At 40.7% G+C, this 26,789-nt stretch overlaps 1 protein-coding gene and 1 pseudogene across 13 annotated transcripts; both read left to right on the forward strand.

The window, feature by feature from the left end:
- The first annotated feature begins 71 nt into the window (after positions 1-71).
- Positions 72-23,380, forward strand: LOC133710625 (disease resistance protein RUN1-like). 13 transcript variants are annotated; one of them, XM_062136750.1, is made up of 13 exons: positions 72-870; positions 968-2,072; positions 2,269-2,556; positions 2,681-4,547; positions 5,200-5,311; positions 5,627-5,886; positions 5,968-6,030; positions 6,199-6,362; positions 6,440-6,596; positions 6,726-6,943; positions 21,732-22,122; positions 22,259-22,384; positions 22,482-23,380. In XM_062136750.1, exons 1-4 carry the CDS (start codon positions 347-349, stop codon positions 4,211-4,213), a joined length of 3,450 nt encoding a protein of 1,149 aa, XP_061992734.1. In that variant the 5' UTR covers positions 72-346; the 3' UTR covers positions 4,214-4,547; positions 5,200-5,311; positions 5,627-5,886; positions 5,968-6,030; positions 6,199-6,362; positions 6,440-6,596; positions 6,726-6,943; positions 21,732-22,122; positions 22,259-22,384; positions 22,482-23,380. The 13 variants fall into 13 exon arrangements, with proteins under 13 accessions (XP_061992734.1, XP_061992733.1, XP_061992736.1 ...); XM_062136749.1 differs by having other exon boundaries at positions 6,248-6,362; XM_062136752.1 differs by having other exon boundaries at positions 6,309-6,362.
- On the forward strand, positions 19,548-26,768 carry LOC133711919 (pentatricopeptide repeat-containing protein At3g22690-like; annotated as a pseudogene).
- The last annotated feature ends 21 nt before the right edge of the window (positions 26,769-26,789 follow it).

The raw sequence follows: 26,789 nt of genomic DNA on the forward strand, positions 1-26,789 counted from the left end.
GTGCACACAGTAGACTAGATAATTTCCTTGTCCATCAAGCATCGAACTAATGATTTTCAAGTCGTCAAAGTTATCGCCTCTGAAAAAAGAAAAAGAAACAAAGAGTCTTCCACGAAATTTTCGTCGAAGTCTAAAAAGAAAAAGTGAAAGGAGAAACTCCTTGGCAAGTGCGCCTCGTGAGTGTACAGTAAAAGAGAAACTTCAAAGAAAGAACAAGGTTCATAGAGGTTTTGATTTAATCATTTTCAACCTCACATTCACCGTTCACATTGCAGCAGCCACCGAGAAACTATCTACTTGAGAGTTGAGATCTCGTATCTACAATACAGAAGCAAGCAAGCAAAATATGGCTTTTCTGATCAATGAAGCAGCAGCCAGTTCTTCATCTTCTTCTCTCCCTCTTTCTTCTACTAATCACCAAAATCATTACACATACGAGGTCTTCCTGAGTTTTCGAGGCGAGGATACGTGCTTTAATTTTACGGATCATTTGTACAACGCTTTGTGTCGGAAGGGAATTGAGACCTTCAGAGATGCTGATAAGCTTAGAAGAGGAGAAGACGTATCACAAGAGCTCCTCAAAGCAATTGAGGAGTCCAGAGTTTCAATCGTCGTCTTCTCTCAAAACTATGCTTCCTCAACGTGGTGTTTGAATGAACTGGTCAAGATACTTGAATGCAGAAAATCAAAAAGACAAGAGGTCAGACCGGTTTTCTACAAAGTGGCTCCCTCAGATGTACGACACCAAAGAGGCGCCTTCGGTGACGCATTTGCTACGCTTGGTTGCAGATACGAGGATAGCATGGACAAATGGAAGACAGCTCTCAAGGAAGCAGCAGATTTGTCTGGATGGCCTTTGAAGGATGGCGAGTATGTCTTTAACCCCTCCTCTAGGTAGTTAATTAGCTAGCCTATTAGATATATTATTGAAGTATTTGATTTCGTATATATGCTTTTAAATTAATAGGTACGAGACCAAAGTCATCGACGACATTGTTGAGGAGTTGTTCGCCCAAGTGATAAACCCTTCATGTTACTTGGATGTTGCTGAACATCCAATTGGATTAGCGTCTTGTAGACAAGATGTCATCAGACTTTTACATGCCGAGGAAAATATTGTTCGCATGGTAGGCATATGGGGGTCTGGAGGAATAGGAAAGACCACAATTGCCAAAGATGTGTTTAATTCAATTTGCCATAAGTTTCAAAGTAGCTGTTTCTTGGCAGATGTTAGATCAAATGGCCTAGCCCAACTTCAAGAGACGCTTTTGTCGAATTTTTTAGACTCAACTTTAAAGGTGAGTAGTGTTGATCAAGGAGTCAATTTTATAAAGACAAGGATGCGACATAAAAAAGTTCTCTTAATCCTTGATGACGTGAGTGATTCTAGCCAATTACAGAAATTAGTTCCTTTCCATGATTGTTTTGGGCCTGGCAGTAGAATTCTCATAACAACAAGAGATAAACATTGTCTAACTGCTCATCAAGTTGATGAAGTATACGAGGTCAAAATGTTAGATGATGATCAAGCTTTGAAGTTGTTTAGCCTGAATGCATTCAGAGAAAATGGACCTCTAAGCGATCATCTGGAACTTGCACGATGTGCGGTACACTATGCCCAAGGCCTTCCCTTAGAGTTGATAGTTTTAGGCTCTCATCTATTTGGTAGAAGCAGAGAGGAGTGGGAAGCTACATTAGATAGTTGTAAAGGAGAAGATCCATACAGCGAGATAAGAAACATTCTTAAAATAAGTTATGATGCTCTGGGAGTAGATTTACAAGGATATTTTCTTGATATCGCTTGTTTCTTTAAAGGGAAGCTTGTACACGATGTGAAACCAATACTAGAAGCTTGCTACGACCTCAAATCAGTGAATGGTATTGCACAACTCCAAGAAAAGGCCTTAATAAGGATTGACAATGAGGCTTTGATGGGTGGTTGGATTTGGATGCATGACTTGATAGAAGAAATGGGTAAAGACATAGTGTATAAAAAGTCACCTAATGAACCCGGGAAACGCAGCAGAGTGTGGAGTGAAGAAGATGTCGACGACGTTCTAACAAATAATACAGTAAGTATATTAATGATGTTTTGTGTTTATCAATATGGAAATCATTTTATATTGAAGATAATTTCTTATTTAAATCTTGAAGATAGCTGTGCTTCCAATCGAAATTTCTATGTTGTTTTGTTTCTTTGTTTGGTCTAAATAGAAATTACAACTATGAATGTTGCTTGGTTAATAAACTTGCTCTCTTTTACTGTAGGGAACAAAGAAAGTTGTAGGCATTCAGGTCTCGTGGGGATTATCTATGATATCTTTGAATGCTAAAACCTTCTCAAAGATGAAGAATCTTAGATATATTTCTATGAAGAGGATGATGAAATATGAATCCTTTTATGGAGATATTGATTATCTCTCCAACCAGTTGAGGTGGCTTGATTGGCCACATTGTCCGTTGCAATGTTTTCCATCCAATTTTCATGCAAAGAAACTTGTAAATCTCGATATTTCTTGGAGTCGCGGAATCACACGACTATGGGAGGGACATAAGGTACTATAATCTAATAATTCATTTTATTTCAAGACTTCTTTAATTAAAAATAAGTAAAAGATAACTGTGTTGTAAATTACTGCATTCACTTGGTTGATCTTTTCCTTTTTCTTTTGTCATACAGAATTTTTCAAGGCTAACATGTATGAATTTAGAGGGCTGTGAATCCCTAACAGAACTCCCAGCCTTAAGTGGAATCCCGAACTTGGAAGAGTTGAATTTAAGTGGCTGTAGATCCCTAACAGAACTCCAAGACTTGAGTGGAATCCCTAACTTGAAAAAGTTGAATTTAGATGGTTGTACATCCCTAAAGGAACTCCCAGACTTGAGTAGAATCCCTAACTTGAAAGAGTTGGATCTATTTGGGTGTACCAATTTAGTTGAGGTTCCTGATTCAATTCGATTCCTTCATAACCTTGAGACTCTTGATGCGAGTGGATGCTCAAAACTGGCTACATTTCCAAAAATTCCAGTAAAGATGGATTCCTTGAGACGACTCTCTCTTGAAGACAGTGACATAAGAGAATTGGATGAGTCAATTGAAAATCTCATTGGGCTTGAAAGGTTGCATCTTACTGATTGCAAAAATCTCACAACTCTACCATGCAGCATTTATGGGTTGCACAATCTAAAGACTCTTTATGCGAGAGGATGCTCAAAACTGGCTACATTTCTAAAAATTCCAGTAAAAATGGATTCCTTGAGACTACTCACTCTTAAAGGCAGTGACATAAGAGAATTGGATGAGTCAATTGAAAATCTCATTGGGCTTGAATATTTGGATCTTACTGATTGCAAAAATCTCAGAACTCTACCGTGCAGCATTTATGGGTTGCAAAATTTATGGTTTCTTGATCTTGGTGAATGCTCAAAACTTGTCAGATTTCCAACAAATACCAAAATTTTGAATGTCGATAGTTGCTCACTATCACTTCCCAAGCTAGGTGTGTTCAGTATCGCAGGATGCAGTTTATTATCAGATTGTGATTTCCTGATGACTCTTGATTGCTGGGAAACATTACAGTGGCTTAATCTGTCAAGAAACAATTTTGTTAGTCTTCCTGCTTGCTTCACCAAATTTGTCAAGTTGCGTGACCTTGACTTGCGGGATTGCAAGAGACTCCGAGGAATTCCGGAGCTTCCACCAAACCGTTTACTACGCATAAGAGGTTGTGAATCACTGGAGCATAGATTCTCGTCATTGACAAATCGTGGAGCTGTGATAGAGCCAACTCCGTCGTCATGGCTTTCTTTGTCTTCCGAAACTCCGAAACAACACCGCACTACGGAAGAACCATCCCCAACACCGGTGAATCCTCCGAAACGACAACTCACTGCCGCCGGGGGGCAAGCATCAATGGTCCATTCTTCTCATGAAATGGCTATTTCCCAAATCCCATTTCTCCGCAGCTCCCCAATCCCCATGATCCCTGACAGTGGCTGGCGTTACTGGCATTCATGGCTTTCGTCTGCGAATGAAGATTATCACCATCAACAAGAGCAACAGGAGCATCGATTTCTCCTGGAGCCAATTCCGGAGCTTCCCCCATACGCTGGCCTAAACATAAGTGGTTGTGAATTACTGGAGAAGCGGCGTCGCCAACAATTGAAGAGCCAACTCCGTCGTCATGGCTTTCTTTGTCTTCCGAAACTCTGAAACGACAACGCACTGCCGCCGGGGGGCAAGCATCAATGGTCCATCACTCAATTAGTCCGCAGCTTCAACACCAAGCAGAGGAACCAACTGAGTTGTTAAGGCTTTCTCTGTCTTCAGAACCAACAAAACATCGTGGCGCAGTTAAAGGTGATCAAGACCAGTGGTTCTCTTTGAACTCTGAAGCATCCACTTCAGAGTTTAGACAATAATATCATTTATTTGAGACACAGAGGTTTGAAATCCCACCTCCTATTTAGAAAGATTTCAACATTTCTCATATTTGGGTATGACCCTGTTTTGAGGCTGTCTTCATCTGCTATTTACTCATCAATCTGTAAGTTCATATATTCATCTTTTTCTTTTACCGCAGATCTATGTTGTTTGTTACTGCATTAGAATTTCAAACTTTGTAACCATGTGCATCATGTACAATTAACTATGGCCTATTTTGACTTGCAACTGTTATTCCAGAATTGAACAAATGGCCCAGTCAAGTTACTCACTATAAGCACTACATGGTACATTATGCACATGAAGCACTGACATTGATTTTAATACTCTGAAATAGCTAATACAAGGAAAGAGAGAAATAAAATTAAATTCATCCTTAAACTATGTGATTAAATCATTCAGAAGAGAACAAAATGGCTCTCCATCTATCTCTCTCTATCTTTTTTTTTCCTTTCTTTTCTGGAATATGCATGCTCCAAACCCTTGATATGAATTACTCCCTGTATCAGACTTTAATTATGTGAATAAACTTACAATCTCCTAGCTAGAACTCAGACATTTATGAAACAATGAACGAAACTCTGTGAATCTTTAAGAATGCAGTGATGCTAGCACATGATATGATAAAATGCAGAAGCATATGATCATGGAGATTCTTTCAAGCCAACTTCTGGTTCCTTTTCTTTACTTTCATTTTGTTACTCTGTTGCTAGGTGATTGATATCATGCAGTTTGTTTGTTTATTGCGTTTGCAGTGGGGACTATAGATGTTGCACTTGGAAAGGTTACAGACTCTGGCCAAGTTGGCTACATGGTGATTGCTGATCTCCTGAATTTGAGATAACTGCAAATGAGCTAGAGGCAAAGGTATATGCTATTCTCCTCTAGTTGTATCTTGCCTATGCTCTTTTCCTAGTAATTCTGGCCTCAAGCGCCCATATGTTATTGTCTATAATTTTATCGAAACATCTCATGTTCAAAAGGCATGATGTTGCATTGTCCTCATGGTCCATGGATTAAGCACATGGAATATGAAATGCATCACTCTAAGAAAAATCTTCCTAGTATATGTGCATGCCACAAGTACATTAAATTTTCCTCTGTAGATTACAACTTGGAATTTCATAAACAAGTATTGCCTATAATTTGCCAAACTCATATTCAACAATTTTTTGTTATCAGAAGTTCTAGCCTGGCTTTGGCTAAGAATCTTGCTTCAAGGTGATGCAGCAGGTGTGTGCTGACCTTCTTGAGGAAAATGGAATTGGTTTTTATTGTTTCTAAGGATGGAATTGATATTGTGACAGTGGTATGCTGATACGAATGTCGAGCAGTAAGCTACCGAAAGGCAGGCATTTGATTGGGGATAGTGTGGTTTACGATGTGGGTGTTTGGTTGCCCCGGGATTTTCAGCCGCGGCTAGAAGTTACCCCTATAATTAAGTACGTTTCGGATCCTCAGCTTGTGTTGGGCCACTAAATTGTGGTGAATAAGTCACATATATATGCTATGGATTGAAGCAGGGGAATATTCGGGTTTTGAATACACACACTGCATTGAGTTCGTTGTTTCAAGCTCATACACAGGTAAATGGAATATTCTATGTATATGCACTCTGTTTGGACTAGCAAGATGCAGTGTGATGATCACTAATGTAATTTGACTCAATCATAGCTATGTAGGTGCTGATGCTTTGATTAGTTTCTTAATAAAAAGTTATAATGCACTTTACTGTTGGCTGCAAAACATTGTAGGCTTTTGCTTTATCTCGTGTATGCTCCTAATAGAGTGGTTTTTGTGAAGTTGGATTACTTGCCGATGATTATTATATCTTGTTGGCCTAAGCGATAGCTTGTTCTGTCAGAGGGTCACAAACATGGCTTTCTTTGCCGAGGATGCATGTTCACCTTTTGGCTAGGTAGCTCTTTTTTTTTCATGCTCAATACTTTTCTTCCTCTGGTTTGTTTTTGCATTATCTGACATTATTTTCTGCAGTGTGAGTGTAGAAGGACGGCTTTTTGTGTGCAAAATTTCTGAAGGTCCAGATGAAGAAGGTACGCCACAAATCACAGGAAAGATTGTTATGGCCATTCAAATAGTTGGTGAGGGGGAAGATGTTCATCCACGAGTTTGGCGGCACTGTCATAAACAAGTAAATGATTCTGTTAATGCTATTTTCAATCAAAGAGTTATAGCTTAATGCTTTTGATGTCCATGATCATTGTCTGTACGTTGATCTTGAAGTGGTTGATTGATCTATCTTTTGCTTGTATACTCGCAGGAGGTTTTGGTTGTTCGGGTTGGGAAGCGTTTCTACAAATTGTTACTACTAAAGTTTCAAAGGGTGAAGTCCCTTCTGCTGAGGATCCTATTAAGTGTCCTGTTGAAAAACTTATTGATGGGGTCCAATTTGTTGGTAAACATAATGGAGAGGTGACAGATTTATCAATGTGCCAATGGATGACCAACCGGCTGGTTTCTGCTTCTATGGATGGAACTGTAAGTATAATCACCATTTTGCTGACCTTATTACATATTTCCTTTTAGTGGAATAAGTAGTGAAACTTAAAGTGCATTTTCATCAGGGTTGGTGGGAACACTTTGGCTCCAGCTTGCCCTGCTACATCTTTATAGATTTTTTTTTTCCCTCTTCTTTTGGTGAATTAAAATAATGTTTTGGTTACAAAAAAAATCTGTTGGCTATTCCTGCTTCAACTCTATGCTTCAGGGAATTTTGTATGAATTAGGATAACATAGTGTTCTTGTCCTTCAAAGCCCTTTTATATGGTACAACACAATAACTAGATATGGCAGATGAACTTTATTTTGCTGAAGTAAAAGGGAAAAGTGTAGAAATAGTGCTGAAAGAGATTGTAAGAGTGTAAGCTGTACCACATTGTAAGGAGATTGGCAGTTTTCCTGACCTTTGTACATAGTACGATGCTATTAGGGATGGAATAGTAGTTCATGCAATTTCAAATTCATTCAAGAGGCCATCTTCTTTATGAACAATACAAATATTGTTTCTTAACAAGGTTATGTAGGTAATCAACTTGTTTTTGATTCCTAATTGACTGTTTGGTTTGTGAGTTGTATGGATTCAGTATAGGTTTGAGTAAGATTTTCCTATACATGTGAAACTTTTCTTCCTAATTTCTTGTGGCCAAGTTCTGCCAATTGACACTTTTTTGGGTAAATGTGTTGTGTTTCTACAAAATTTGGGTTTGTAAAATCAATTCCTGCACCATACTGCATTTTAACTTCTTCGAAGGTAATACATCATTTATGGGACAACTAGGGTGCCTGTTTTATTTAATTTTAATTTTGTTTGGCAATGGGTTCCAACTTCTAATACATGAGCATGTTATGGCACATATATTTTATTTATACAGAAAGACACATAAGACACATATGCATTAACATTTTTCCCAATATTCTTGATTGATATAAGTTTTGTGACTCATACATTTGGTCATATCCTGATACAGATAAAGATATGGGAAGATCGCAAGTCACAACCACTTTTAGTACTGAGATGCTATGATGGCTTTCCTGTTTATTCGTCTACATTTGTGACGGCTCCCAACAGGCCTAGATCACATCATGCTTATAACAGTGGTGAGTGATCATTGATTTGTTTACATTGTATCATAAGGTTTTGTCTGTGATTCTGTTGCCTAATGATGATGGCTACGTACGCATTTCCTAGTGTATTGAAGTGTAATTGCACGAATCCATTCTACAAGGCCCACTTAATCGGGAATGAAGATTTGGTCCTTGGCGAGTGAATGGCTGCTTCCCAATGATGCTGAGTCATGGAAATCTACCCAGGCCTTAGAGTTAAAGAGCTCTGCTCAACCTTGAGTTGAGGATGCATTCTTTAATCAAGTCATAGCATTGTCACAAGCTGGCCTTCTTTTACTTGCAAATGCTAAGAAGAATGCTATATATGTCGTGCACTTAGACTTTGGTGGTGAGCCAGCATCTACACGTATGGATTACATCGCAAAATTTGCTGTTACAGTGCCTATTTTGAGCTTTACTGGGACAAGTATATCACCTCATGGTGAACAAATTTATTGTGATCAAACACAAGCCATTCAACAGTATGCTTTGGACTTATCCAAGTGCATACCTCTCCCATTCTGTAGTGTGTACTAAACAAGTTTCTGAATTAGCTAGATTAGCATTCTACTAGTCATATAAACAGTAAATCTTTAAAAGTTAGCTCATTTAAATTTAAATTGAGTTCTAGAAATGATCATCTATCTGCACATTAAACTGAGTCTAACATCATCTCTTTGTGGTATCACTTTGCTCAATTTGCTAAGAAAATCTGGATATCATGGTGATAGGAGCATTTTAATGCGATGTTTTAATAGTTATTTCTCCATATTTTGCTTAGTTATTTCCTTTACTTAATCATTTTTAATTTAGTTTCTATTTTCTAGGTACATTGAATAAATGGAGAAGAAATGAGCTTAAAGGCACAAGGGATGCAGAAATGAGCTGAAATGAAGAAATGGAGTTTTCCTGGTCCGACTAGGAATCCCAGTCAACGCAGGAATCCTGATGAGGCTAGGAAACCTGAAGGCATTAGGAGATCACATGGCTTGAAGATATTATGGGAGATTAAATCTGATTTTTGCATGGGAAATCAAGGAGATTACGTTGAGAAAATCAAGGGAGAGTTTCAAGGGATTGTGCAACAAGATAAGGCTCAAAACAAGTCTAGATTCGTTCCTTAATTCCCTCAAGATATGTTGGCTGAAATTAGAGAATAAAATCTGCAATTTTAATGTGAAAATCAGGAGAAAATCAAGGGGAGAATGTTAAGGATAAAGCCATGGAGAGATTTAAGGGAGGAAAGGTCCAAAATGCATCCAGATACATTGTCTAGGTTCATGCCTAGATATTTGGCCAAAAATTAAGAGAAAAATCAGAAATAATCATGGGAAAATCAGCAACAATATATTAAGGATTGATTTTGGAGCTTTTTGATTGGTTGGATGACACAACAGAGCTGACGTGGCGCTACGTGATTGGTCGAAGCTGTGTGGCAAAGCTTGGCCGTTCCCCTATATAAACCCCCCTATGCTAGACGTTTAAACGCACCACACAACACCACAACACCTCTTCATTTAGAAAAATTCTCTCGATTCTCTAGTTGCAAAGTTCTGCGTTTTCAAGTAAGGAGAGGAAGAAGAAGAAGGAGCCGTGAAGATCATATCCTCCATCATCTACCTTGAAGGCTTGCTTCCAAGATTCAAGATCCAACCATCAAGCTCTCCATCTCTATCTCCACTCACGGTGTAATTCGTTCCTTTTCCTTGTAACCTTTTTGGTTTCCTTGTTTGATTTCGTATGAACTTGTTTCTAGTTAACAATAACGTTTAGGGCAAAGTTTAAGCCCAATTTCTATGTTTAAATAAAGTTTTCAAATTCTATGATTGTGATTCTAAGTTGCTTATGTGAGTTTGTTCGATTGAATTTGCTTTACAGAAAACTTTTATATGTTTATCTTATTTGGGTCGACACTTATAGGATTTGCATGTAATTGGTGCTAGATTTAGGCAAATGATTCACCTAATAGTTTTGTGAACCTAAATCACAAGTAGTAAAGGCTTTGGACAAAGGTCGAATTCAATTGAAGAGGATTGCAAATAGGTGAACTTATTCATACTAGGTTGTGCACTTAAGTTGATAACCTTTCTCTATGCTTCTTGCGTTGAACATGTTTTGATTAGCTAGCTTTCTAGACTTTGATTGCATGTTTAATATGATTGATCTAGGTGCTTTCACTTAGGTTAATTAGTAAAGGAAAGTAAAATATGGGAAATCATTTGCTTCGAATGTTTCACATGATCAACTTCTTTCTTATGACTTGGAAGAACAATTATAGGGTTTAAATCAAATCTGATTACATGGAATTGGTTTTGATCTTTGTTTCTTACGTTTCCTTCTTGTACATGTGTTTTTATATTTTCTTTATTTTATTTATTTTAATTTTCAAATTTATAATTCTAAAACCCCCTCTTTATGTTTACTTGTATATATTTTTATTCTTTGTTCTTTTTGTAAATTTATCCTTTGTATTTATTTTAATTATTTATTTATTTTTGCAATTACAGGTGTACCCTCAATCCCCGGCTAGAACGATCCCTACTTGCTTATACTACTAATGATATTTTTAGGGTTAAATTGCGCGTTTCCTTTTAGCGTTATCACATGGTGTTTTTTTTTCCCAAGCCAATTCCTTGATCAGATGGCCTTAAATCGAAACTAGTCATCTACTGCTACATTGTGATTCAGATTTATACATCAGTCTCTTTTTGCCTCATATGTTTCATAATGTTTTTAAGCAACAGATGTGTTGCTGCAGTATATTCCTTTAACTATTGCAATGAAGGCAATTACAGAGTCGAGCTAAATTTCACTAGTAGGAATTACAGAGTCGATGGCATTCAAAACGGTTCATCTTTCCACAATGGACTGACATTCTGAATTGTAATTTATAACAAAGACATGGTGAATGTAGAAGAAGATGTTTAATTTGTAGCGTAGTTTAACCTCGATCTATTTATATCTCAACCATTGAAACTGTAGAACCTCAACTGAGATTTTCTCTGATATCTATATAGAGCTAGGGAACAAGGTAGTAATGTGCTGGGGCAACTTATATAGATAGCAGTCTAGCTACGCTAGGTCACCGAGTCGCTTCCATGGAATAGTCTCTGGCTTTAACTGGTTTCAGCTACCATGGCATTTGACAGGATCCAGCCCCAAATTTCACCCTGAAATTCGAGGTAGTTATGCGGGACCCACTTTTAAAGAAGGTTTACCAAAATTGTGGCATAACCTCCCCAAAAAGTGGACAACTCAAAACCTGTGGAAAACAAATTTCATTTCTAATAATCCAACCACATACTCCTGGAGCCACCCTGCTCCCATAATCCAAACCATCTCAAAAACGAAAGGCAAACACCAAACTTTCCCAACATTTAAAATCTAACAACACTCCAATATCCAGATACAACAATTGTCCGAGATAGGTCAAAAGCCCCAAAATAAAATATTTAATACAAGTTTGGGTCACAATTCCCATAGTAATCAGAGCAATTCTAGGAACATAAATTAACATAGAGTGCAGTAGGTTCAACAGGTAACCTACGGGATGTGATGACGGAAGCGGATGCGGTCACTATGGCTCACTCCAAGACGCCGAGCAGTAATATTGTAAACTGGGCATTTGAAACCAAAGGGCCCAGGGGGAAAGTATTTAAAAACTTTAGCGTGAGTGGACAAAAAGTCAAATAATTATAGCATAAAGAAAAGAAAGAAAGAATTTATACTTTCCCACAATTTATTTTTGAAAGATAAATTTCCGATGCATTCAAGGTTTCGAACCATTTATTTCCTTAACTTCAAAAGAGTGTAAGAAAGAAAAATAATCCAGCCCCGCTGGCTAAAATAAGTAAATAAATAATATGGGGAAGAGATTTCACCATAAGGGTATAGGAGCCCTTAGGCTCTACCCTCGACTGCCACCCACACATAGATTGTGTGAGGAGGAGAACTAATAACCTCGACTACCACTCAGGTGAGGAGGAGAATCCTCGACTGCCACTCACAAACACAAAGTAAGTGAGGAGGAGACACTAACAGAAATACCCGAGTATGGTGAGGAAAAACATTCAAAAACCAGTAAATCCATAAGGCTTCCCCACATTTCTCATGAGATAAATAAATGTATTCAAACGACGTGACCCCGCACGCCAAAAGTACTCTCAATTCCAAAATAAATAAGCGAGAAATAATAATAAATCGACGACGTGTCCCACACGCCAAAATATTCTCGAGTCGATAATGAATAAGCAAGGAAAATTCATAATGACTTTTTCTATTAGAAGAAATAATGTTTCATCCAATAAAAAGCCTAATCATAAAGGAGAAGGATTGAAGGTAAAGTGACTTTTTCTATTGTGTTATGTAGGATCATAATTCTGAGCCTAGAGATTCTTCTAATACATTGTGTGCTTGCATTTTAAAGGTTTTATCACCCTCACAAAGTGATGTTAATCCAAAAAGAGTTCGTATACCGTCCAAAAGATTGTTGGAAACAATTTAATGAAAAAAATGATTGAAGGTATGTATTCGAACTTTGTGTATTAAGTTATTTTTTGTACATTTTTTTTGATACTATAAAATTGATGTGATGCAGGTAAATTATGTAATCCAGTTCGAGTGCAAATGGTGACCAGTGACTTGATTTCAACTTACTAGGACTGTGATTTTTTTTTTTTGGGCATTTTCGTGTGTAACCCATATTTCAGTTGAAGGATTTTTATGTCACATTTTAATAGAAAACAATCATTCAATACAAGCAGGTCAATTATTTCAACATTTTGTTTAATGTACCTAATGCAATTATTTCAACATTTTGTTTAATGTTTTGCTTAGCGCTCCATTAAATTCCATTCTACTTTGCTGAAGGAATAATCCTCTAATAATTTGTAATTTTGACGGTCTTCTAGTTAACATGAAAGTATTCTTATAAATTTGACACATGCTTAGAACGAAAAAGAATATCAGGTTACAAGCTAGAAGAATTGCGATATCACAATAAACAACAGTATCGTTTCATTTGACAGCTCAAGACAAACATGACATTAAGTTAGAAACGCCTTCCAGTGAGCTGTAATGGCAAAGAAGCCATATAGGCAACTATAAGATTTAACAAGGCCCCTTCAGAACCTTAGCGTCTATGTCATATGAACTTCCAGCACCCGATCATTAATTTGTAGAATTTAAAGTCAATATCAGGCTTGAGGCTTCTAATAACACTTTTCAAAAGTCCTTTGGGAGTATGACATATCGGTTCTTATGAACTGCGTGCATTCCGGCTTCTTGACATATAGCTTTAATCTATATAACATTCAGCAACAAGAAACCAGAAGTAACATATTATAATCTTGTTAAAGATTGACATGAAAAGCAAATCTATGTAAGATTGAATATGGCTAGTTGAAATTGCATTATGTTTCTAGGTTGTCCAGTTGTGATATTTTATGGCTGTATGTTGTAAGCTCCAAAACAAGGTCTGGGAGCTTTAACTATTGTGCGATGTTATTGTCTCCTTGATTGTTGTTGAATCTGATAGAAAAGTAGCGAAGGAAAACCTTTATTGATTGAAGAAATATATTAATCCATGATGTCAAAGTTATGTGCGTGTGTATTAAGAATTCAAAGAGGCACTACCTCACTGGCCTATATGTAGGCCAAATCATACGTAACTCTCTCTTTCTCTTAATTGTCAGAACCAAATCAAGTAAATCAAGTGGAACATTGAAGCATAGTTTAATCAAGTGGATTTCATACTCATAACATAGAAGCATAAATCAAATCCACTCCCCCCGCCCCCTTCTCCCCCTCCCCCCCCCCCCCCCCCCCCACACACAAATTTTATTCGTGATTTCACTAAAAAAGAAAAAAGAGAGAAAAAAAAAAAGGCAAACTAACCACGATTAGAATGGGCAAAGGCTCTATTAACAATGCTTGTGAGGAAACTAAAATCAGACTGAGAATGTGTTGATCAAATCCACTTCCCCCTAAATCCTAATTCCAAACATGCTATGCTATTCGGGTTTCATACTCAGGGAAAAAAAAAAAAAAACTAACCACGTTTAGGCAGAGCTTTTCTTGACGATGCTTGCGAGGAAACCGAAATCAAATTGAGAAGATGTTGATCAATTAAAGAGGAGGTGAGAGGGTGAAGGAGGGGTGAGAGGAGTTGAGGAGAAAACAACGTTGACAGATGAAGACGTTGCCCAATATCACAAAGGAAAAAAAATAGGGTTTAAAACTAAAATCAAGGAAGAAAAAAAAAAAGAAAAAGAAATTTTCGTAATTAAGAAAAAAATAAAAATATAAAAATCAGAAATTATGCTTGATGATATGGATACGCCACATAAGCTGCCACCTAAGGTGGGCTCTAGGTGGTTCCCCAAAAGGTGGTTCACCTAGCATTACTCTTTGGAGAATACCTTGAAAAAATACTTCGTTGAAAACAACATAGATCATAAATTCTGAATCCGGGCATAACAAAAATAATATCCGAAAATAACCATATGCTCGAAAAAGTAAAAAGATAAACAAATTATTATTTCGGAAACAAACAAATAAATGCATGCATCATTCTTTGAAAATAAAAGTCCACTCACAGTATGCGGTCAATCCTGACGTCACTCGGTATTTTCCTCGTATGAAGACTCCTCTCGTCCTGTACGAATAACACTCGTAAAAATATATTTACAGGACGGAAATTTAACTTTATGATAATTAGAAATTGAAATTCAAAACGTCCCCCTTCAAAATCCAACTCCTCGATTCACATAGAAATCCATCCGTAATTCTCTAATAATATTCATTCATCGATATATAAATTCTAAAGTGAATTCGAAAGAAATTCGGCGATCGAATTCACGTAAATCGATAATCGAAAATTTATAATCAATTCGTAACTCCTCCAATTTCCACCAAACTTCATGTATAAAAATTCTACAACCATTATAGGATTTATTGGACCTAAACAGTAATTAAAACTCAGCTCTATGCGCCACCCACAGTGGCGGCGCGTGGGCCCCACGCGCCGGCGACCACCACCTCCGATGGCCACCAAATTTTGGCAACAGCAACATCACAACAGACCCAACAATTTTCTCAACTACAACACATTCCAATTTTACCTCAAAGCACTCGAAATTGGCCAGTGAAGAAAACCCAGAAAAACCTCTGAACCCTAGAATTTGCAATCGTCGATTCGACCTCCACACTGCAAATTGAAGTGAATGGCCTTAGGGAAAATGATCACCGGCTCAGGGCGCCTCAACTGACCCAATTTGGTGGTCGGAAATGGCCGGAAACGGCAGAATCGCCGGAAAAGCTCAAATTGGCCCCGTAGACTTCCTTGCTTCGATTTGAGGTTTTCCGGCCAAATTGCCAAAATCCAAGGGCACCAACGTGGAAAGGGGGAAGAGGCGACCTCGTGGTGGCCGGCTGTCCACCGGTTGATGGCCGGACGGCGGCAAATCGAAGGGGAGAAGGAACTGCCCCAAGAGGAAAAGGGGAGAGGAGAGAGAAAGATAGGTTTCTGGATTTGGAAACCTACCACAGTAAATTTTCAATATTTATACAATTTCTACTATAAACAGTAACTTTCTTAAATCACTCATAACTTTCGCATACGAACTCAGATTTAAGTGTACCATATGTCCAAGGACTCGGTTTAACGCCGCCTACAACTTTCATGAAGAAAAATTTCTCAAATTCTGACCCGAACAAAAAGTCAACTTCTAGCCCCCCCTAAAAGGTAAAACTATAACCGCGAATGGTAAAACATACAGTAATTCATGTAACACAGTAAAATGGGTAAATCGGATGTGGGGTGTAATACAGTAATTCACTGTGGACTTCTCAGAGAGCAAAGCAAACATAATGTGCAATAGCATCCAATAGACGAAAGCCAAGTGTTCCAACTAGAACCTCTAGCATTCAAGAGGTGTTTAGGTAAGCTGGAGGGCGCCCAATCCTCATTTCTTGACTTTCAAATGTTCTTTACTTTTCCTACATTCCCTTCCGTAATGTAGATATTATGTGTTGGTGCTATCTACAATAGTATCATGTTAAAAATAAATGAGATAGTAACTTGTTCCTTGCAGATGATGAAGAAGAAGAAGAAACAAAGGGTGTATTGTTTATTGGGAATTCTTTGATTCACTTGTATGCAGAACGTGGGGACTTGGATTGTGGCCGGAAGCTGTTTGATCCAATGCTTGAGGGAACTAGTTTGATTTATGGTTATGGTAAGAGGAATATGCCAAAGGCGGCTGTTTCTTTGTTTTTTAAGATGGTGGCTACCAGGATTAAACTTAATTCGGCGACTATGGTGTGTGTCATTTCTGCTTGCGCAAAGTTGAAGGATGTTGCTTTGAGTGAGAGGGTGTGTACTTACATAATTACATTGGGAAGTCTGGAATGAAGAGTGTGTTTGAGCCCAAAAGTAATTTTGGCAAGATCCTTTAGTGGATTTAGCACAGCGGGCCGAAACCTACGGCCCAAAAATAAGCCTACTCGGGTTTGGGTTACAGCTTCACCCATTCCGTGATCCATAAGGAAAACGAAACCTTATTGGAGTCGGGTAGTGGAGATTGAATAGGAAACTTCAATCAATAATCCTTCTATGGCAAGGAGCAGTCGAAACCCTAGGTATATATACCAGGTTCCAAGGACGAATAGAGGACCTCTCTCAAATCAATCAATCCCAGTGATTACAAAGCCTCCCCGGAGCAAACCTTCAACCTCATTGAAACCCGGTGACCGCGCGCCAGTCCTAGTCTCTCCAAGAGCCGACTGTCAGCGTCACCAAATCAACCCGGCGACCGTACTTTTAGTCCTAGTCTCCCCAGGAGCCGACTGCTAGCGCAACTGCCACCGTTACTACCAGCGAAGCAAGGGTAACGCCCTCGCAACCCAGCGAAGCTAAAGTCACGCTTTAGCAAAACCCGTGCTTCTCCCAACTTCCCAGTGATTGCTCTGCTTAGTCTACAACACTAAGTATCGATTCGGTGAACGCAAGAGACCACAACCAAAACCCTTATCCGTAAGGCAAGAAGTCTTTTTTCGGAAGGCATAGAAAAGAACCTTGTGAAGAGGTTGGTGCTCTCCTCGTCCACATCGTTTGATTCAGAAGTCAGGTCAAGGGACTACCCCGACGACTGCACCCCACGGTGCTGGCACGCCCGCGCAATCACAGCAGCAAAAGAGACAGTTTGCAGGCCAACTGGTTTCCGCGTCAAACATTTTGGCAGGCCCGGTGGGACTGGCATAGTGTCTCTTCGTGAACGTAGCCATTGGGAAGTCAAGCGAAAATCCTTACCAGAAGGTTTACGCTAATTGCCCTAAGCATAAGACCTCCAGTTACAGACCGAATTCTCGCGCGGACTGTCGTGGTCTTTCTGAAGAACAAGTGACTCAAAGATTTTCTCGTCATCTCCAATCATCGGATATGTCAGCTGAACAGGGAGAGAATCACCCGACCGTTACTGAGGGTACAAGTGTCACTACTAATCAGGCCAGTGAGCCTGTCACTACCGCTGTCTCCAATATAGTGGGAAGTGAAGAAAGAGAGGCTTTCGTTGCGAAGCCTATTCCAGAGGGAGCGACCTCCGAGGTCAAGTTCGCGATCATCCTAGAGAATATTGAAAAACATTTTCTGTTAAGAGAGGTACCTCTTCAGCTGGTAGCTCGCGGAAATTTGTTGTTGGTGCTGGGGCAGTCTCACAAGAGGTTGGACCTGAATCAGGCACTGTAGATTCCAGAAGGAGAATTGGTTGCTCGCGGGAGGTATGAAGGAACGGCATCCTTTCTTCAACCTCAGGCGAGCCGTCATCTATGACTTGTGCTGGGACTACAACCAACTGCATGTTGTTTGTAGCATTGATCGTAGAGGGAGGGTCACCATTGGTTTCTTGGGCTTGTGTGCCAGACACACCCTCGCCAGCAGCGGAGGATCCTTCCCCAACTTGCCTCGAAACCTTACGACGAACCTGAAGCGGGGAGATGTTATAAAACCATACATAGCAAAACAAAGTATCAATGCTCACGTTAGAGGAGTATTACCAGTCGATCGGCGACTGGTTCATCTTCTGGCCATGGATCAGTCCGGAATTCAGCGCGACTGCGTTTGCGTGCTAGAGCAGCAGCAATCTGTCAGGATTTAAACAAAGTCAAATTAGAATTTGAGAAGGCTGCTAAAATATACGTTCTAAGAAGAGAATCCTTACAGTTTGAGGGTCATCATCATCAGAGGAAGAGTCCTCTACCTCAGGCTTGGTCAGTTTTGCTTTCTGTTTAGCGGCCGGACCAGCTGCCGGAGAAACACCCACGGCGCGATTGCTTGAAGGCGGTGCGCGTCCCTGCTATAAATTTCGAGTTAGGGGAAAGAGTTGGAGGTAAAAATGATCAAGGAAACAACGAACATGTTAAGACAATTACCTCTGGAGGATGCTCGCGAATTACAATTCCAGCCTGAACCAAGCGCGGGGCTCGCGCGGGTCGCGGAGCCGGTTCGGTTGGTGGAGGTCTTGCTTCATCTTCATGAAAGCGAGCAAGTTCTTCAGTATCAGCGTCGTAAGGATATCTCAATTCTTCGAAGATGGCCGCGAATAGTTCGTCATCCCTTTGCCTCCAGCAGTTAACAGATACTTCCTTCCACCATTGATCATAATCTTCGGCGGTCCCATCCACGGGGACGATGTTATTGACCCAGTCAGGGAGATCGACCAGTACAAGCATGCTTTGTTTTGGCGGAGGTCCATTGCAGGGGCCAATTTTGCGCCAAGAGGTATTGTAATTCCAGACATCATAGAGGGGAAATGGCACCAGTTGGATAAGACCAAATTGGCGAGCAAAATGGTTGGGAGCATAAAGCTCATAACTAAGTTCGTCAGCAGCGAGCCTAATGTCTGAACAAGAGATCGCGCGGCGAAAAGCCAAGCGCGCGCGATCACTATAATCAGGAGCCCCAGGAAGGAACCCATTTTCAAGAGGAGCGAGGAATCTCCTATTAAGTATTAGATCGCAGTAGGGCATCTCGTGCAGGAGGTACAAATATGAGAAACACTCAGAATAGGGTGGGGATATGTACCTCGCCTCACGACAAAACCATTGACCAAGAAGGGCATCAGCCGGTGGTAGCAGTGAAATGTCGTCGCGGCGAAAGAATGGAAAGTAAGTTTGAATCCAGAAATCAAGGATCCAAAAGGGGCCAGAAATGCTAGTCTCAAAAGGATGTATCGTGGCCTGGTACAGAGTACGGTAGAGGGCACCCAACACTGGTTGTCCTAACCCCACGCGGCGACCGTTGTAGAGGGCCGTTGCCAGAAGAGTGCAGGCGCCAGTGGGCTTACAGGAAGAAGTACAAAATATGAACTTGCAGAGCCAATACTCCAGAAAAGCAATGCCACCAGTCGCATTGCGCTCTTTACGATAATAAGCCAGCCACCGCGGATAGGAGCCGCTATGAGCACCTCGACCAGTTTGGTCCATGGTTGATGTGAAGGTGTCAGAGTCGAATTGGCCATGCAGGTAGGGCTCGCCATCGATGGGCAATCCAGTAATGGTGAGGATATCCAACAATGTTATACTCATGTGGCCAAATCGAAAATCAAAAGTATTGGTAGCAGTATGCCAAAAGCAAAGGAAGGCAGCGAGTGGTGAGCGATTCCCACCGCGAGGAAGGCGAAAGCATAAATCGATAGTGTGGGTAATACCTGCCACGTTCCAGCGAGCCAAATCTCGTGCTCTTACTTCACGATACCAGGAAAGCTCATCTGCGCTAATTTTGGATGGCCAATGCCCTATTTTTGCCTGATAATTCTGCGCACCCCAACTACTGAAATCTGCAGGGGTCCTCCGGAGGACCTGAATGGGTCGACGGATGGGCAGGCTATAGAGGACGAGAGCGTCATCAGGAATGGAATCTTGCGGTGCCGGACCCAGTCCGGCGTGATGGTTCGGAAGCCTGAGAAGCAGAGGTCTCTGGACGGAAGTATGGATGCGGCAGCGGGCACCGATGTTGGTTCCCTAAGTGCGAGCGATGTTATCAGTAAGCTCTTCTTCCTGATCGATGATCACCTTCTTTGGGGGAGCCATTGCTGGGTTTCTTCAAAGTGGGTATGGAGCGAGAGATTTTCTGGGTTTAGGAGACTGGAAGGGTTTCTGATGTGACAGGTCTGGAGTGGCTGCGGTATTTAAATAAAAGATTTTGTGAGGGAAACGATGCGACGAAAGGATGTTTTGCCAAGCGAATAGACGCAACCTTCATTAATGACATCGTTTCGATCACCAGACGTGTCGTTTTAGTCCCCTTCAATCAGTTACATTTTCGTGGGCCTGATATCAGGGCCTGGGGGGCAATGTTTGAGCCCAAAAGTAATTTTGGCAAGATTCTTTAGTGGATTTAGCACAGTAGGCCGATACCTGCGGCCCAAAAATAAGCCTACTCGAGTTTGGGTTACAGCTTCACCCATTCCGTGATCCATAAGGAAAACGAAATCTTATTGGAGTCGAGTAGCGGAGATTGAATAGGAAACTTCAATCAATAATCCTTCTATGGCTAGGAGCAGTCGAAACCTTAGGTATATATACCAGGTTCCAAGGACGAATAGAGGACTTCTCTCAAATCAATCAATCCCAGCGATTACAAAGCCTCCCCGGAGCAAACCTTCAACCTCGTTGAAACCTGGTGACCGCGCGCCAATCCTAGTGTCTCCAAGAGCCGACTGTCAGCATCACCAGATCAACCCGGCGACCGTACTTTCAGTCCTAGTCTCCCCAAGAGCCGACTGCTAGCGCAACTGCCACCGTTACTACCAGCGAAGCAAGGGTAACGCCCTCACAACCCAGCGAAGCTAAAGTCACGCTTTAGCAAAATCCGTGCTTCTCCCAACTTCCCAGTGATTGCTCTGCTTAGTCTACAACACTAAGTATCGATTCAGTGAACGCAAGAGACCACAACCAAAGCCCTTATCCGTAAGGCAAAAAGTCCTTTTCCGGAAGGCATAGAAAAGAATCTTGCGACGAGGTTGGTGCTCTCCTCGTCCACATCGTTTGATTCAGAAGTCAGGTCAAGGGACTACCCGACGACTGCACCCCACGGTGCTGGCACGCCCGCGCAATCACAGCAGCAAAAGAGACAGTTTGCAGGCCAACTGGTTTCCGCGTCAAACAGAGTGAAGTCTGGTATGTGCTATTTGCCTATTTCCCTTGCTCATCATCCTCTTCTCTTCCCAGTTGATGTAGTTTTCTTAATCAATGTTCAATAAAAGAGAAAATATCTCCTGGTGCTTGTGATGGTGTGATGCAAGGCCTAAACCATTTCTAATCCCAGGGCCAGAGGAATGTTCGTATCTCTTGACGGAAATCCTTGATCTTTGATGTGGTTTATGGTTTCCGGTCTCAACTGGAAGCTTGCCAGCGATGTCATGCTGACGACATCTTTTCCATCAAAGGATGTTAGGTTTTGGGCTTGTGCGTAGCCTGGGCTTGGCCTTCTTGTTTGTTCTTGGGCAAATGCTCTATTACATTTTGACTAAAGGGTCGGGGCCAGCAAACCTTGGGAGAAGAGTACTGCCATATTACTCAGGTTCAACTAGTTATTCAGCTTCTAAATCTCTCACATTTGAAGCCATTTTTTGTAGTTGGTAGTTTGATACTTGTTTTCTTTTAGGTTGCAGGGCCCTATGGGCTGCCTTTAACTCCAGCAAGGCGTGCACTTTTCATTGTGTACCGGACGGCTCTGCCTTTAACTCTCAACCCTGCCCATTTGATTTTTTTGATATCTTGATTTTGAGACTTTACGGATGGATTGATGCATGGCTGTTTCTGGATTTTTCTGTTACCAGTTCTCGAGCTGCTAACCGTGGCATTCTCCTTGCTGATTCCCAGTCTGATGAGGTTTACAGCATCAGTGCTCAGTCTTCTTCAATCACTCGTGCCGCGTCTTCCTCCACGCCGCCGGCTTCGGTTTCAGCTCTCGAAAGATTGAAGCAGAGATTGAATGAATTGTGGCTTTCTGCAGTTCGGAAATGGCCTACGGTACACTTATGACTTATGCACCTGTAATCTTTCTCAATCAAGCGCTGACTTTTGATTTGAGCTAATAGAACTGTGTCTCTTTGAGAGCTGTTCTTATCCATTGGGTTTTCTCTTGTTTGGCTCAATGGCATTTTTGCTTTTGTTGTCTTTTGTGCTCAGATAACCTTGGTAGAATGTCTTTCGTAGTTACTGTCTCTATGATGCTTGTTCATCCCGGTTCTCCCTATAGCTCGAGATTTCTGCAGTTGGTCATATGTGCCAACCTGATGTTCTTTTACTTTGAAGGTGAGTTCGGAATTTAGATGCTCATGTTTTGTTGTGAAAATTCTAATGGGGGTTTTGGGTAGAATCTAAGTTCCTTGCTACCATCGATTCTTTGCAGGTCTCTACTATCATATATCGAAACATGCTGCAGGCATTCATTATGTGTTCATTGGAAAGCCATCTAACAAAGTTTATCAGTAAGATTGTTAAATTTGTATCAATTTAGAAGAAGAGATAACAACATCAGCTCATGTATGGCTGCAGTGTATTCCATTACCTGTTAAAGACAAGCCAAAGGTGGCTGTGTGTTGGTTGTTGCCTTACAGATGTCAGATTCAATTTTACTGGCCAACGGCTTTTAAAATGAAAAGTTGTGGGGTTCACCTGTATGCTTGTCAACATCAACTGAAGTTGATCTATCAGGAAGCAATTTTGTTATTCTTCCTACCTACGTTGGCAAATTTGTCAACTTGTGGAAACTGGACTAGCACTGTTGCAAGAGGCTTCAAGAAATTCCTGATCTTCCACCGTGCTACTCCAAATATCTTTACCGACTACTCCAAATATCTTTACCGACTACTCCATGCTCTCTCAGTCCTTGCATTGCTTTTCTGTTTTGGCAAATCAGTGTCAATTCTTAGAGTCCTAGATTTTTCATTTCTATTATATCATAGTCTCTTGTGTCAAGTCAGTTTTATTTGTATTGAACCATCACTTTTATCTAGTGCAAGAAACATATTTGTGTTAGATGATTGTGGTGTCCATCATGGACTCCTGCTTTATCTCTCTCAGTCCTTGCATTGCTTTTCTGTTTTGGCAAATCAGTGTCAATTCTTAGAGTCCTAGATTTTTCATTTCTATTATATCATAGTCTCTTGTGTCAAGTCAGTTTTATTTGTATTGAACCATCACTTTTATCTAGTGCAAGAAACATATTTGTGTTAGATGATTGTGGTGTCCATCATGGACTCCTGCTTTATTATTTGTAGTAAAATGGATGATATTTTCTGCTTGATTTTTGTTGCTCCTCCAGTCCTTTTTTTTTTAGTCCCGTGGATCGACCCAGATATCTTTTACTGTTCAAACTTTGGGCGTCCTTTGCAGTCCAACCAACGTTCTGGTAGCCTTGGATCAATTGGTGGTAAGCCTTATCATAATTATTTGAAGATGCTTTAGGTTGCTTATTACAAACTTCCACAGCCCCAAGACGCTGAACGACCGAGAAGCTAAACACCAGTATGGGCCCAGTTATCTTTCATAGTTCTCCTTTTTCTTTTTCTTTTTCTTTTTCTTCTTGCTTGTTCTTCCCAACTCCCTCTTGCCTTCTACATACAGAGGCTCCCCGCAATAACTCCTCTTGCCTTCTACCTATAGTTAATAATCCTACCTTCTGTAAAGGTTGGGTCTTGAACCGCATGGCCAAGACACTGTATTCTTTGCATTTTACTATCAGCACGTACGTCATATCACTTCATTAACTGCCCTCAAGCCTTGATTATTAAACTTCCGAATACAATGGGGAACATGGTGCCTAAACCCCTATAATGCAATCATATGAACTCTGAACTGGTTCTTAAGTCTATTGTTTTCTGCAGAACACTTGTCAGCAATATATGGCTGCCAAAGAGTTGAAGAATCAACATTGGGCATACCACAGGAAATATAACACTTGGTTTCAACGAAACAGGGAGCCAAAAGTTTCCAGGGATGAATATGAACAGGGCACCTATCGCTACTTTGACTTCCATATTGACAATGATGACCTACGCAGATGGTATGATTCTATTGATTTTTTTTCTTTTCTTTTTGTCAAAGATTCTATTAATCTTTTAGTTCTAGAGTTTGCAACCAATAGCCTTTTTGATGTGGAGTCTAGGTTGCCATTTGCTTTTTGATTGCTTTCAACCATATTGCAACTTCTGCTACATGCCTGGTTATTTGAGCAGACGGGACTAGGGAGATAGCAAGATTTTACTTTTGGAGAGATGGTTGATGGTGTGCCTTAAGAAAAATTAATTTGTGATGCTTTCAGTCATGTTGCAACTTCTGCTACATACCTAGTTATTTGAGTGTTGAAGGGACTAGGGAGGTAGCAAGATTACACTTTTGAAGTGATGGTTGATGGTGTGCCTTCAGATAAGTTACTGTAAGATCTTGTTGCAGCTAACGTAGGAAAAGTTTGTTGGATCTTGTTACACCCCAACATTCTGAAGTGTGAATCCTGATAAAGAACCACATTCTCTGTATGCATTGAGCGGGTGCTCAAAGATTGTGGCTTTTTGTGAAGGGGTTCAGCTCCAAGGGTTGCTTGTGAAGATGGGTTTGGAGGAAGATGTGTTTATTGGGAATTGTTTGATTCATTTCTATGCAGAATGTGGGGACTTGGATTATGCCTGGAAGGTGTTTGATGAAATGCTTGAGAGAAATACTGTGTTGTGGACTAGTCTGATTTGCGGTTATGGTTGGAGGGATATGCCAAAGGAGGCTTTTTTCTTGTTTTTCGAGATGATGGCTGCCGGGATTAAACCCAATTCGGTGACTATGGTGTGTGTCATTTCTGCTTACGCAAAGTTGAAGCATGTAGCGTAGAGTGAGAGGCTTATGCTTCGATTGGGGAGTCTGGATTGAAGAGTAATATGCTTATGTTGAATTCACTTGTTGATATGCATATGAAAAGTGGAGCTACTGATGCTGCAAAGCGGTTTTTGATGAATGTGTGGATAAAAACTTGGTTCTTTACAATACAATTTTGTCAAATTCTGTGCGCCAGGGACTTGCTAATGAAGCAGTTTCGGTCATGGGTGATATGCTACAACAGGGCTTAAGACCCGACAAGGTTATGTGCCATATCAGCTTTTGCACAACTAAGTGATTCTCTCTCTGGAAAGTGTTCCCATGGTTATGTTCTAAGGAATGGACTAGAAGGTTGGGATACGATTTGCAATGCCATGATTGACATGTACATGAAGTGCAGCCAACAAGAGATGGCCTGCATAATTTTTGACAATATGTCGAATAAGACTGTACTATCACGGAACTCCTTGATTTCTGGTTTCATAAGAAGTGGTGATGTGAAGTCAGTTTGGAAAATGTTCAATGAGATGCGAAAAAGTGATCTTGTCTCTTGGAACACTATGATTGGTGCTCTGGTCCAAGAGAGCAGGTTTTAGGAAGCAATTGAACTTTTCCTGGTGATGCAGACTGAGGGAATAAAAGGAGATACGGTGACGATGGTGGAGGTTGCATCTGCCTGCGGATATCTAGGAGCTATTGATCTTGCAAAGTGGACTCATGCTTATATCGAAAAAGATAAACTTAACTGTGACATGCGGCTCGGGACAGCTTTAGTTGACATGTTTGCTAGATGTGGCGACCCTCAGAGTGCAATGAAGGTGTTTGATAACATGGCAAGAAGAGATGTTTCTGCTTGGACAGCAGCCATTGGAGCAATGGCCATGCAAGGAAATGGGGAGCGAGCTCTAGAGATTTTCGATAACATGCATAAGCAAGGGGTGAAACCAGATGAAGTAGTCTTTGTGGCAGTACTAACAGCATGCAGCCATGTTGGTCTTTTGGAACAAGGGCGAACATTTTCATGTCAGTGCAATCAGTCCATGGCATTTCCCCTCATATTGTTCATTACAGTTGCATGGTTGATCTACTTGGCCGATCAGGGGGCTTGGAAGAAGCTGTTGATCTGGTAAAGAGCATGCCAATGGAACCTAATGATGTCATTTGGGGCACTCTCTTGGCTGCTTGTCGAACCCACAAAAACGTCGAAATGGCAGCATATACAGCTGAACAGGTATCAAAATTGACTACTCAGAGGACTGGTATTCATGTGCTTCTCTCAAACATATATGCATCAGCTGGGAAATGGGCAGATGTTGCAAAAGTGAGGCTACAACTGAAAGAGGAAGGGATTCAGAAGGTATCTAAATTGACTACTCAGAGGACTGGTATTCATGTGCTTCTCTCAAGCATATATGCATCAGCTGGGAAATGGGCAGATGTTGCAAAAGTGAGGCTACAACTGAAAGAGGAAGGGATTCAGAAGGTACTGGATGCAGTTCCGTTGAAGTTAATGTAGTGATTCATGAGTTTACCTTCGGTGGTGATACTGATACACACACAGAGAAGAGCCACATTGCGTTGATGGTGCAAGAAATAAACAGCAGACTCAGAGATGCTGGCCACATTCCTGATTTGGACAATATCCTGCTTGATGTTGATGAGAAGGAGAAAGAGTACTTGCTCTGTTGACACAGTGAGAAAGTGGCCAACGCTTTTGGGCTTATAGGTACAGGGCAAGGAGTGCCAATTCGTGTGGTGAAAAATCTGAGAATGTGTTCTGATTGTCACTCTTTTGCCAAATTAGTGTCAAGGATATCCGACAGGGAAGTTATTGTTCGAGATAACAGCAGGT

The sequence above is a fragment of the Rosa rugosa genome, chromosome 5 (genome assembly GCF_958449725.1).
Source record: "Rosa rugosa chromosome 5, drRosRugo1.1, whole genome shotgun sequence".
NCBI lineage: Eukaryota > Viridiplantae > Streptophyta > Magnoliopsida > Rosales > Rosaceae > Rosa > Rosa rugosa.